This window comes from Alligator sinensis, unplaced genomic scaffold (genome assembly GCF_000455745.1).
Source record: "Alligator sinensis unplaced genomic scaffold, ASM45574v1 scaffold794_1, whole genome shotgun sequence".
Classification (NCBI taxonomy): domain Eukaryota; kingdom Metazoa; phylum Chordata; order Crocodylia; family Alligatoridae; genus Alligator; species Alligator sinensis.
In genome coordinates this window covers 1,057,014-1,067,777 of record NW_005842125.1, presented here as the reverse complement: position 1 = coordinate 1,067,777, position 10,764 = coordinate 1,057,014, and the positions used below count along the sequence as shown (strand labels likewise).

Below are 10,764 nucleotides of genomic sequence, written 5' to 3'. Positions count from 1 at the left end.
CTTTAACAGATTCTTTGCTTCCATTTTTCTGAGCAGGGACAGGGACATCCCCCCCCACTGGGTCCAGGACGGACCCAGGGGAGGCACAGCCAGGCCCAGGGTCAGCAAGGGCATAGTCAGGGAACTTCTGGTGGGACTAGAAATGTTCAAATCAGCAGGTCCTGATGACCTCCACCCCAGTGCTGAAGGAACTGGCAGAGGTCATTGCACGACCCCTGGCTCAGCTTTACAAGCACTCATGGTGCTCTAGCGAGATGCCAGAGGACTGGGAAAGGGCCAATGTGGTCCCCATTTTCAAAAAAGGGAGGAAAGAGGACCCAGGAAACTATAGGCCCGTTAGTCTTACCTCAGTCCTGGGAAAGCTCTTTGAGAAAATTATCCAGGAGCACATCTGCGAGGGACCAGCAGGGTAGATTATGCTTAGGGGCAACCAACATGGGTTCATTAGAGACAGGTCCTGTCAGACCAACCTGGTGGCCTTCTACAACCAGGTCACAAAATCCTTGGATGCAGGTGTCGGGGTGAACGTAGTCTTTCTGGACTTTAGGAAGGCCTTTGACATTGTCTCTCACCCCATCTTCATTAAAAAATTAGACGACTGTTGTGTTGACGCCTACACAGTCAGATGGGTCGCAAACTGGCTGGAGGGCTGCACCCAGAGAGTGGTGGTGAACGGGTCGTTTTCAACCTAGAAGCATGTGGGCAGTGGGGTTCCCCAGGGCTTGGTCCTTGGGCCCACACTGTTCAATATCTTCATCAGCGATTTGGACGAGGGGGTGAAAAGCACCTTGGTGAAATTCACAGATGACAATAAGATGTGGGGAGAAGTGGGCAGGCTAGAAGGGAGGGACAGGCTACAACTAGATCTGGACAGGTTACAGAGGTAGGCGGATGAGAATAGGATGGGTTTTAATATTGACAAGTGCAAGGTGTTGCACCTGGGGAGGAAGAACCAGCAGCATACCTACAGGCTGGGGAACTCCCTTCTTGTCAGCACAGGGCAGAAAAGGACCTTGTCATTATTGATTCCAAGATGAACATGGGCCGCCAATGTGAAGACGCAGTCAGGAAGGCTAACCGCACCTTGTCATGCATCCATAGATGCATCATGAACAGGTCCAAGGAGGTGATCTTTCCCCTCTATGCAACATTGGTCAGGCTGCAGTTGGAGTACTGCATCCAGTTCTGAGTGCCGCACTTCAGGAGGGATGTGGACAACATCGAGAGGGTCCAGAGGGCCACTCGCATGGGCAGGGGACAGCAAGGCGGGCCCTACGAGGGGAAGCTATGGGACCTGAACCTGTTCAGCCTCCACAAGAGAAGGCTGAGAGGGGATCTGGTGGCCGTCTATAAATTTGCCAAGGGGGACCAGTAGGCAATGGGAGAGTCCCTGTTCCCCTGAGCACTACCTGGAATAACAAGGAATAACGGCCATAAACTGACTGAAAGTAGATTCAGGCTAGACATCAGGAGGCACTATTTCACAGGACAGCTAGGGGCTAGAACCAACTTCCAAGGGAAGTGTTGCACACTCCTACTTTGGGGGTCTTCAAAAGGAGGCTGGATAAATCACCTAGGCAGGGTCATTTGACCCAGTACTCTTTCCTACCATGGCAGGGGGTCAGACTTGATGATCTGATTAGGTCCCTTCTGACCCTACCAACTATGAAACTGTAAGCTTGAACCAGCCAATGACTTAAATCCAGTTACACTGCAGATATGCAGTGCTTCTGCTGCCCTTTGGAGTTATTTGCACCACAAGCAAAACGTGATTTCCATCTCCATCAACCTTTTACTAGGTGTGTGTGAAATTGATTTTGTAATATTTTATAACTTCATAACATTAAAGAATATTTTCCCAAGTTCTCACCACTGCTTCTCCCTTATGACACATCTCCATGAAGACTGATTTGAAAAGGTTTATCCAGGATCGGAATAAGTGCCCCTTACAGCTAGCTTCAGGTTGAAATTTTTTTTCACAACATTATGAAGGAACAAAAATAGAGGGCTGTAAACAAGTCATCCAGCAACTTTAATGGCATTTGCTGCTCCAAACACACTAGGAGGGACATTTTCAACAAGTCCCATGGAATTCAGAAGCACAAGTCTAATGAACACACTGGGGAAGGAATTGGCTCTTCTACTCAAAATGGCCTTTGGGACATAAGTAGCAATAGTCTAATGGAGTGAAATTCAGGATGTGAATCTCCCACCTACTTCTTCACTTACATACAAATATGAAAAATATTATGAGTAAATGGTTCTGAAAATCAGTGGGTAACCCCAGTGGCTTTTCTCTCCACAGGCATGTCAAACATTTCTGATTTAACAGGAAGTCAAACGCCAACAAATTCATCAACAATCTCCATGCCTATACAAGAATAGTTTTCAAACACGTGTGTACATCCCAGGCTTGGGCAGAGACCCTCGGCAGCTGAAGAGTAAGCTATCCCTTCCAGAGCCAACTGTCATGCTGAAACTCAGATGCGTTGGAATAGAGAGTCAATTGTTTTGCTTTGGGTTGTACCACGTAGGCTTCTGCTTGTTTTCCAAATTCCTACGTGAGAATTCCTCCCCTCTTTAAGAAAAAAAAATAATTCCTCTGTGTAAAACCCCCTCACTTCGCAGCTGCCATAGGAACATAGAACAAATAGCTATGCTAGGAATTGCGATCTGACACCAGCAGCTGCAAGGATTGAAGCAGGGTGGCAGATGGAGAAGAAAACTAATGGGTTAATACACATTTGAATGGAGGAAACACTAAGAGGAAGCTAGCTACACTGTGAAAAGCCATTGTAGGAGACTCAGATTCTCTTAGACTGAAAACCACTAGTTTGGAGCAAGAGGCAGGTTCCCCCCCCAGCTGTTTTAATTATCACACCATGTACAGTGAGATGTGATCTTCAGTTTTCTATGAGGATGAAATATCAAAGCAAAGAGTATGACCAGAAGGGAAAAATCTTATTTAATTGTGCTGTAACCTGGATGGCATGGATACACATAATCCCAAAGCTGCTATTCAAGGGAACACCAGGCTCAGGAATCCAACTTCAGATTTGAGAAACAAGTGTTAAAAAGGGAGATAAGTTGTTAAAGAACATCAGAGAAAATAGTATAGTAACCCAACTGCAAAACATCAGGGGTAGCAAGATATCAAGTTACAGTGACAGCAGAAAAAGAGTCAAACAGTGTTTGAGGTTGCCTGAAGTAACCACCTGAAATGCAGTAAGTGTATTGCTGCAAGAAATACCTATATAAGCAAAGCAGCTGGTTTGATTGTATAGTGGGAAAAGTTTTGCTGACTTCAAACAGGTGTTTTCTTTTGCTAAAATGAAAGTTGTTTATGACAAAGATGATGTTCCTATCATTTGCTCCCTCCCTGGCTCACAGGGCAACTTGTGTGAACGCCCTATACCAACGCACTGAGAGGCTGAAAAACCTCTTGTAGGGGCTCTGTCCGTCACTGAAGCTGGGAATTCATCCTTGGGCTTCACTTTTCCAAAAGCCTTTATACAGGTAGGGTGTATGGGTTCTCTCCTTCCCTCCTGCCCCTATGCTGTGTTAGTGTTGCCAAACTTAAGGGTTGCATTAGCTCAGAGAAACAGTGAACATCTCCTACTGAGGCATCATACCTGGGTTCAAATATATTTTAAAAAGTCAGGTTGCAAGAACCACATAGCAGGAACAGAAGTAAAATTCTGTGTTTTAATTAAAAAGAGGAGTTTCAGTCAGACGAAACATGATCCCCTACTATAGGCACACTTTGCAACTTTGCATTAAATTGTATAATTTCTTCAGGGGAAAAAAAGTGTGCATCTGTCTGTCTTTTCCTGAAGAGCATCTTTTAAAATCTATCTCCAAAAATCACCCTAGCTCAGTGACAGCACTGGAAAGCCAAAGATCAACAACTCGTCTCAATCTCAAAGAAAACAATAAATATTTGTGAAGGAATAAATTACAGTTTGTTTATGATAAGGGCATGGTCAGAAAGCAAGGCCTCACTTCCACTTCAGTCATTCTGCCCCAATGAAGTCAAATAGTTGAAGCCTGATTTTAAAAACAGCACTTATTTTTGAACTGAGATAGAGGTGTGGATGTCTGAAAATACAAATGCAGGCTGCTTAGAAACGCAAGTATTCTGCATATCAGCATTCACCGTTTTGAGTGCCAAAACTGCCTCAAAGAACATTAATTTGCTTAACAAGTATGTAACAGCAAACAGGAGACTGCCAAAAGTCACCTTCCCATACAACACAGACCTTGGTTTCTCCTGTAGCAGCTCCCTCCTTACCCCATTATTCAGTTTCTGCTGAGAGTAGCCATATGGATCCAGACCTCATGCAATGAGCAGGGAAACCAAATCTGACCATCTCCTTGAGGAACAACACCATATCTCTTCAGCCCCAAAAGGATGTCCCCTGTGCATCAATTTCTTTGTATAACAATGGCAAAGACTCCCCGATTCCCACCTCTGAGGCAGACTGGACGATTCTCAATGGAAGGGAAGAGTGGGATTTTGGATGAATACCCAGCCTGGGGACAGACTGCTCAGATGTTTGAGAGCAGGGATTTCCAGTTGCTGTAACATCCTTTAGGAAAAGTCCCCTAGAAGCTGCTCACTCCATTTATGCCGAACAGCCATGGAAAAGATACCTGTCACTAGAGCATCTTAGACACAAGACACTGCATTAAGGGTGTTTTAACACTAAATACATTTTTTAAAATCTGAATGCTTTAACATTCAACCCGAACCCCTCAATGATGCCAGTGGTTGGCTCTCTATTCCAATATTAAGCTACCTCAAACCGCGAAAACTATACCGACACCAACAACCAGTGTAATTAAGTACAACTTACAAAGGGAATATTATGACAAAGAAGCAGGCACCCATTAATCATTCAGGCCAGTAGATGAGAAAAGGATTTGGAGAGGTGGTAGGGCTGGAATGTTTAAATATTTCAAGTAGTTTTACTGGGTTTGTGATAAGCAAGGCATGAGACATGCGATTTCCTTGCCTGGAAACTCAACAGAAGTCATTTGATGGTGAAGTAGCACGGCTGAGGGAAGCCTAGTAATAACAGAACACTAAGCCAGTTTACAGTGCAACAGAACCATAAGAGTACACCATTTTAGTCTGTGCACTGACATATATATGAAGGAAGGAGGCAAGTGTCCCACATTGAGTACTGAGCAGCTGAACAAGAGACACATGGATAATGGAAAGCCAGAATGAATCAATACTAATTAGGTTAATTGAAAGATAGAGCACAGGTACTTGAAAGATGCTCTGAAAGGGAAAAGACACTATACATTGTAAGCTGAGGTATAATTAACTTGAAATTAATGGGGATATTTTAACTACCATTTTAACAGCCACATCTTTTAGGCTGCAGAATTCTCTGCAATGAGCAACAGAACAGCCACTGTCTGAAAGATGCACAGGAACGTGTCCTACACGTACGTGGTGGATGAAATAGAAAATCTAATCAATAAGTTTTTCCTACCTAATGTCTATGATCAGCTAAAGTAACTTTAATTTGATAATTAACTATAACCAATTGGAGGAAGCATAAAAACACCCTGCTGCACATTTAGAGACCAAGGACAGTGGGGACCCACGTCCAAGACTGGAGGTTCTAGGGTTATAATACAAATACATTTTCTCTTAGCTGGCAAAGGACAAAAATAGACCATTTCTGATCTCATTAATATTATACCATGTAACCTTCCTGACTTTAATGGACCAATTCATACTACTACATGTGAAGGGGGAATGAAGTCTACTTAATTCCTTTCGCGATCATGATAAAAAATATAAACTAAATCACTAATAAAGAAATATACAGCATGACTACTGACACCAAGTATGAATTAAAAAATAAGAGGGCCCAGTATGCAGCATGTCTGAAGTACTTACTAAATGAAACACCCATCTTTCTTTCAAACGTTCATTGTTTTGCCCTGACCAATTTTCCAGTTCTTCCAAAAATCAATTTTTTTAAATAAATGATGTCAATAAAAAAACCACCTCAAGGCTAATACTGAACACTAAAGATTTAAAAATTCACATGCAGAAAATGAGGATGAACACACTGACTCAGGCTTGAAATTTTAATTTAAAAAAGATCCCCAAGATGGGCCTAGCAATAGGTGATATCGTGCCAATGGAAGTGGAAAGTGACTTTTAAAAACCATAACCACGGTCAATAAATTTGAGTGCATTCTGTACAAAGGTATTCACTTAATTTTGCCATCTTTTTGAAATATAAATCAGGTAAGTCTACACCACTCAAAATTTAGTATCTGCAACATTATCCTGATTAAACATTTTATATATACAAACTTATTTAGTATTAATAATTGCAACGTACTTAACTACCCAAACATGTAACTAGAAAGAAATTCTACATTTAATATTCCAATGTAATAGTTTTCTCTGCCAATTAAACCTACAATGGAAAAATACTTGCTAATCTTTTTAACATTATTGAAAATGCAAATATATTTCGTTTGTGGATGAAAACAATTAAAATGTTAAGGTCTGGAACAGTACACAGTATCTTGCATATGAAATCTATAAGACTGCTCTAACTCTTGTAGATAATATTATACCTCAATGAAAAACAAAATGTTCATAATAGGTTTACAACATGTACTCTTTAGAGGCAAAAAGAAAAGCTCTGCTTTCTATTAATGAAGGAACATCCATTTATTATAAAACAAGATAGAAGATTTTAGAATTAAGTTGAGACAAGGCAACATTAGAGCAACCACTTTAGAGCTTGTGAATGACATGTAGTTTCAAGCTTGCAAATCAAGATGAATGTAGCTCCTAGCAAGCTGTCTTCTGTCTATAAATGGGATGAAGTTGAGAAGCAAAGCTTCAAGGTATAAGGATTAGAGCCATCTGTGAAAAATAAGAACAAAATGTTAAGTATAAAAATTTGACTGACAAGTTATATGCAGTGAAAACACCATGCACTGCCTGACAGTTTTGATCGGTTGGTTGGCTTGTTTTCTTTTAGGAACTCTGACCTTCAGACACTGAATGTCTTATGAAAAGGTGTTAGTTACAGAATGGTGACACTTCGTAGACCGTCTGACAAAAAAAAAAAAAAAGTAATTCAGACCACATGCACATGGCACAGCATCCAGAAGTTGAAACATTATGTGTAAGAAAGTTTTCCCACTGGTACTGGCCTCCCAAAGAACCTGCAATAGTAACACCTAAAAGGCAATTTCACAGGCAAGAGGAGGTAGGTGGCTGCTTAGTGACATTCAAAAGCTGAAAGAAATTAAAACTGCTAACAAAAGGTAAAGGCCAATAGGAGGAACAATTTCATTTTTGCTCAAACTATGAGAGGAAGGGCAAGAAACCCACAGCTCCGACAGCTCTGCAAGAAGGTAATGTGTAATACTGCCTTTCTACCTTACATACCAGATGCTCTTGCTCTGGTAACACAACTACAACTCTGAAGATCAAGGGTGCTTGGCCCAGTGATACAGTACACCTGGAGTAACATTACTGTATGAAGTACCAGTTCTTTATGCTTTAATATTGTTGTCCACCTTTTTAAAATAAGTCTCTCTGAACTGACTTATATTATGTTATGGTATTAGAGAAAACAAAGTATTTTCCTTCCCCCTCTATGCCTCTGCCTCTCTATTTCCATCTTCTCTCAAATGACATCAAACAGTCTTATTCATTATGTTTTAGATGCCAAAAAGGGTAAACCTAACTCCCTGTACATACAGGACAATTTTCATCAGCAGCAAGTGTTTTAAACTGTTCAGATTCATGGGGATGGTAAGTATTAATAATTGTAACTTAAAATATCTTTAGGCAGACTGGGAGGTTTAGTGGACCACTCGCTGTATAGGAGTCGACAATGGGGGCTGTTGTTGCAAAAAAGCCAATAGCATACTGGGCTTATTAGTGGGAGTATCATCTGCAAATTAAAAGGGAAGCAATTTTTCTCACCCTATTCAGCACTAGCTAGACCTCACCTGGAGTACTGTGTCAGTTTGGGACACTGCACTTAATTTTTTGCTGTTCTGCTGACTTTCCAGTTTGTCCATGTCTTTCTTGATCAGAGGTCTAGGACATGGGACTTATAAGAAATGGTTGAAAGAACTAGGTCTGGTTTAGTTTGGAGAAGGAGAGATTGAAGGAGGATTTGATACATAGTCAAATATCTGTATGGTGCTTATAAAGAGGATGGTGATAGACCAGGGGTGGGCAAATACAGCCCATGGGCCACATCTGGCCTGCCAGGCTATTCTATCTGGCTCGCAGGACCCCTAAAAAATTTAGTAAATTAATATTTATTTGCTCCTGGCTGCCTGTCAGAGATGACAGGAGCAAGGGGCAGTAGGACAGAGGTGGAGCCTCAGCAGGACGCAGCAGGCCAGCCCCACCCCACTCAGCCGTTTCCCTACCTTCCTACCACCCCACACTGCTCCAGCACCATGTGGCTCCTGGCTACATCGCTGGACCAGGGAACATGGGGCCACACTGGTACCCTGGGGCCAGGAATGGGAGGGTAGGGGGTGTGTGCGCGCGCGTGTTCATAGGGCAATTCCTATATGCACCCCCCACCATACACATGCACCCACACCCCCCCTCACACTGCCATACATGCAGACCCCATACACACAAACCCTCACACATGCCAGCCACCCTCCCCACCACACAGCCCCCACAAACCCCATAACCACCCCCACACCACATATACACACACACACTCCATCACCCCACACTCACACCCCCACACCTATCCATACCCCCACAGCCCCTCCCCCCCAACAACATACAAGAGTGAGACTTCATTTTAAACTAGTATATACAATCGCCTCTATGCATACTACACAAAGACATGTAAACCAGGACAAAAATATATTTTTTTAAAATCAATGTTGTAGATGTTTGCTTTTTAGAATATAATTTGGTATTTTTCTGGTTCCAGGATGGCAAAACCCCTTGCTGAAAGGAGTACTTCCAAAGGCAAGGGGAGGGACTTCTGGCGGCAAAAGTCAGGGGTTAGGGGGCGGGACTTCCGGGCACAAGATGGTGACCAGGGGGCGGGGCATGTCACAGGGTAGGGCTACCCACGCAGCACTCAACAGCTTGCCAAAACTCTCTAAGCAGCCCTCCGCCCAAAATAACTGCCCGCCCCTGTGACAGACTATTCTCTGTGGTTGCAGTGTACAGGACAAGGAGCAATGTCTTTAAACTGCAGCAGGGGAAGTTCAGGTTGGAGACTGGGATGAGCTTTCTAACAATAAGGGTGATTAAACACCGGAGATTCTACTACCCTCCCTTGTTCCATCCTTGGAATTAAGTGCAGATTAGACAGACACTTGGCAGAAATGGTTTGTACTGAAGTTTTTCAACCTCTAAACATTTAAAGTCATTCAATCTGGCAAAATACAAGTTCCAGAAATATTCCAGAATATAGATGGATTTTATTTACCTCCTTTGAGGGTTCAAGAGAGCCTATATGTCAAATACTTTAAATCCCATTTTTATAACAAGAGTTTCTTCATTTCCTTTAGTCCTGTTTGAGCACATCCATAGTTTTGTGATGCATGCCACAGACAGCTTTTCTGTCTGAAGTACTCCAAGGGCCTTGAAGCACTACAAACAGCAAAGGTGCAGGCATTTGTGCCTGATGAAGCACTTCAAATATGACCCTCAGGGAAAAAAAAGGAACCTCTTTGAACCACTTCATTTTGAAGCGCTTCCTGAAATATCTGCACACTCCAGCAGAGCACAATGATGGGTTGTTTGGTCCTCTAGCATTCCACAGCACTCCTTCCCCCATATACAGGTGGGAAGCGGGGCAGGGCAGACAGCCAACAAGTATTCTTTCCTGTGCACTCAGCTGTCCTTAGGAAACTGGAGGCCAAGAGGCATGTAAGGATTCTTGCTTTCCAGCCCCTTGCTTGAAAGCACATGCTGTCATAGCCACTCCAGAGCAGGGGGATACTCATATCTGCATGGAAATAAAAGTACTTGGAATTGAAGCAGTTCAAATAAAGCTCTGTCCAAACCCAAGGAATCTGAGCAATGGCCCAACTCTTTCAGAGTTTCTCATCCCTATGTGGCTGTCATAACTTTTGTACTTGGATCCTAAAAGGATCCCATTTTTTTCTGACTTACTTCCACTGATGGAACTTTAAGTACCTATCATTGAGAAAGCTTTCTTCAAACAGAATGTGCATTAGGAAACCTTAAATCTTGTCACTAGGATTACTGGAATGTATTAGAAAAAAGCCATGCAAAAGAAAGTCATGTGTTTTTAGCTGCAGATTCACAAAATTACACATGTCCAACATTTTATATCAAAGACTCAACACAAAGGGGAAAAATTACTGTTTTACAAATGGTTGAAGTCTTAATTTAAATGACTTACTTGGGACTCTTATCTGGTAGTGATTAAGTACAGTAAGGGCTTCCACTGCATCTGTCTTGCATTCCCATTCCAACAGACCAGAGAGTGTCTTGGCAGAAGCTGTTGAAACAAATGAATTGGGATATTTCCCTCAGAGAACATTTTGTTGAAAAAAACCCCCAAACAAATCTTTAAAAAACCCAAAAAATATTTACTTACGTTTTGGATCAAATACTTTGTATTTGATAAAACTGAGAACTTCATGATCCTCACATAGCTGCCACAAAAACAAAAAAGTGAAAACATGATCAAGGTAAACATTTGAATCCCTATTCCCAAACAATAAAAAGTTACAAATGACACTAATTAA

General features: G+C 42.2%; 1 protein-coding gene across 1 annotated transcript in view; it reads right to left on the bottom strand.

The window, feature by feature from the left end:
• Window positions 1-6,694: 6,694 nt before the first annotated feature.
• Window positions 6,695-10,764, bottom strand: part of HNRNPLL (heterogeneous nuclear ribonucleoprotein L like) — a 30,843-nt gene continuing 26,773 nt past the window's right edge. Inside the window, exons 10-12 of the mRNA XM_006024938.3 lie at window positions 10,614-10,671; window positions 10,416-10,514; window positions 6,695-6,907 (exon numbers count right to left, since the gene is read on the bottom strand). Coding sequence (XP_006025000.1) covers window positions 6,852-6,907; window positions 10,416-10,514; window positions 10,614-10,671 — 213 coding nt within the window. The 3' untranslated portion in view covers window positions 6,695-6,851. The remainder of the gene's footprint in view (window positions 6,908-10,415; window positions 10,515-10,613; window positions 10,672-10,764) is intronic.